The 2,500-nt window shown below is 42.5% G+C and overlaps 1 protein-coding gene across 2 annotated transcripts in view; it reads left to right on the top strand.

Moving 5' to 3' along the window:
- The first annotated feature begins 226 nt into the window (after window positions 1-226).
- The window catches only part of LOC122257511 (uncharacterized), a 180,071-nt gene continuing 177,797 nt past the window's right edge, over window positions 227-2,500 (top strand). For both annotated transcript variants that reach the window (XM_086531851.1, XM_086531852.1), the window contains exon 1: window positions 227-945. In XM_086531851.1, the coding sequence (XP_086387977.1) occupies window positions 610-945 (336 nt within the window). In that variant the 5' untranslated portion in view covers window positions 227-609. The remainder of the gene's footprint in view (window positions 946-2,500) is intronic.

Genomic DNA, 2,500 nt, shown 5'->3' on the forward strand with positions numbered 1-2,500 from the left:
GAGCCCGGATTTTGGCCGGGTTTTATTTTGGCGAGGGCTTTCATTCATTCCTATTGCCTTTTCAATCGTTGTTTTAAGGCGCGGGAGGAACACGTAAGTCGGAACAAGTCGAACTGCAAAAGCGACGAAGGAAGATCCGCGGATCCTAGGCGTTTTAAAAAGCGTGGAGCGGGTGAGCGGGGATTGGCGAGCGGGGTCGCGGTGGGGTCAGCCAAGGGGATGCTCTCAGGCTGCAAGAGTTAAGAGTTGCGATTTGGCCGCATAGGGACTGGTCGCGTTCAGAGGCTCGGGTCCACCTATATCCACACGCACCCTCACGCACACACACGCGCTCGCTCCTCGCACATTTGCGCCCGAACGGCTTTGATCTCGAGAGGAATTCCGAAGTCGGTTCGCCGAGTGAGGGAATCGCGGCAGAGAGGGTGGGGTTGGCGGTGTACCTGTCCCGTAGACCTTTGGCCCGAGCTGCCCTGCTGATGACCTCATTCCTGGCGGAGGCGGCCATGGCGGAGTGGTAGCCCCGCAGATGCGTGGGAGACACCCCCCAGTGCACACGCGCTCACATGTGCACGCTGCCTCCCGCCCCAATCCGCTCACACATATACACACATGGACCTGCGTATTCATGGTGTCGGTCCGTCTAGTGATACAGTGCCCAAACTCGTAGCAGTGATTGAAATCGGTGACAAAACGCCCCGTGCAACACCCCCATGTGGTGAACCTGAAATGGATTCCTTCGCAGACAAAGCTGGAAGTAGCCTTCTTTTGTCAAACCATCCCGTGGTGTACAACAATATGCTCTGCAAAGTCGAAAATCCCAAGGATGTAGGTGACAGTTCGCCCAGTGTGACCCCATCGCTGACCTGTGATTCCCCAGTGACCCAGCTGTCGCCGCCTGTCACCATGACCTCAGAACATGTCTCGCCTACAGAACATGGCATTAAGGTAGGAACTTGTGCCTCGTTGTGTACATATTAGGTTACAGTGGGAAAGAAATATCTTTGCATCGCGCGCACCTGGTACAAAACTGCAAGTACATGTGAAGTCAGACGAAGTCTATGATAACATCGGGACATCAAAGAAATAACAGGAAAACAAGAAAAAAATAAAGTGTGTTTTAAAAATAATCACGATTTCAAGGAGTTATACGATGAACTATTTTCAGAGAACAGATATGTTTGTTAGGACAGTTGTCTATCATACTAAATGCGCGTTTTAAGAAGGACGAATTAATGAATGATGCCACGATTTGGCGAAGTATTATAGTGAGCAGTTTAAACATATGATTGGAAAGGCCGAAGTGACTCGATCAATTGCTCAGTAGGTCAAGACATTTGCAAGATCCTCTTCGAAAGAAAATGACGATAAAAAAGATACAGAAGTACTCTTGAATGGCCGTTTTTGCAAGTTAATCCAAATAGTTCTTACATTAAAAAAACAAATCTCGGTTCCCTACGAAAGAAAACAACCACGAGTTAGTACACGCAGGAAACGAAATATATTGGCTAATCACATTTCTTATGGAGATGAATCACACACACTGATCGTTAGCCAAAGGGGAAAAAAAAATGTTTTTTTTAAAGCACATAACTCTTACCATTCTATAAATATTCCTGAGGTCATCAAGGAATAATCTTCGGTTAGTGATAATGTTTTAGCGTGTGAAAGAAGGAAAAAAAAGAAGGAAAATCTGTAAATTTGAGAGAGAGAGAGACACAGTAAGGATAACTACTTTGATGAGCGTTGAAATCTCTGTTAGTCGGGAACATAAGCATGATCAGATTAAAATAAAAAAAAAGGAAATAAAAAAAAAATGTTGAAGTCCTTTTTGAGAAATTGTTTAATAGACAGGGAAGAAAAAAAAATACCGAAATCGATTCTACATATTATCACTTTTAATATTTTATCCACGATCATAAATGTATATTCAAAAGTAATCATCATACAGGAAAGACTTTGCGTTGACCTTTACTCGTTTTCTAAAGAGCTCGATTGAACAAAAGTTGCAAAAAAAAAGGTTTGTTAAAGAGAGTTCTAAATATGCAACGCCAGCTGAAATATCTCTATGCCCTTTATATCGTTACAGATGTATTTCCGTTCGATTAATAAGATCTTATGCGTACATGAAAGTAAAGTATTTTCAAGTAATAAGAAAAAAAATGGTGCCAGTCCTTTCACCAAGCAAATTAGAATGAGCGAAATGTCAATGCGTCAACGAGGATCAAATTTCCCGAAATTTGGTATAATTGCTTTCAAATTATACATGACACACGACAGCGTAATTTCCTGACATAAAATAGCGAATAAAATCTACGGGTATAACAACCCACAAAACGGATATCACATGAATTCCGCCCGGCCAGTATTGTTACTACATCGACTTTTACGAAGATGTAGGAAGAGAGGATGAGGATAATGATATAAATAATGATGTAAACAATGTTGATAAGGAAAATGACATGCAAAACACGTTCAAGTATGTAACGAGGAAAATATTAGA

Source organism: Penaeus japonicus, unplaced genomic scaffold (genome assembly GCF_977035675.1).
Source record: "Penaeus japonicus unplaced genomic scaffold, GWHDUDI00000001_assembly GWHDUDI00000036, whole genome shotgun sequence".
In the NCBI taxonomy this organism is placed as follows: domain Eukaryota; kingdom Metazoa; phylum Arthropoda; class Malacostraca; order Decapoda; family Penaeidae; genus Penaeus; species Penaeus japonicus.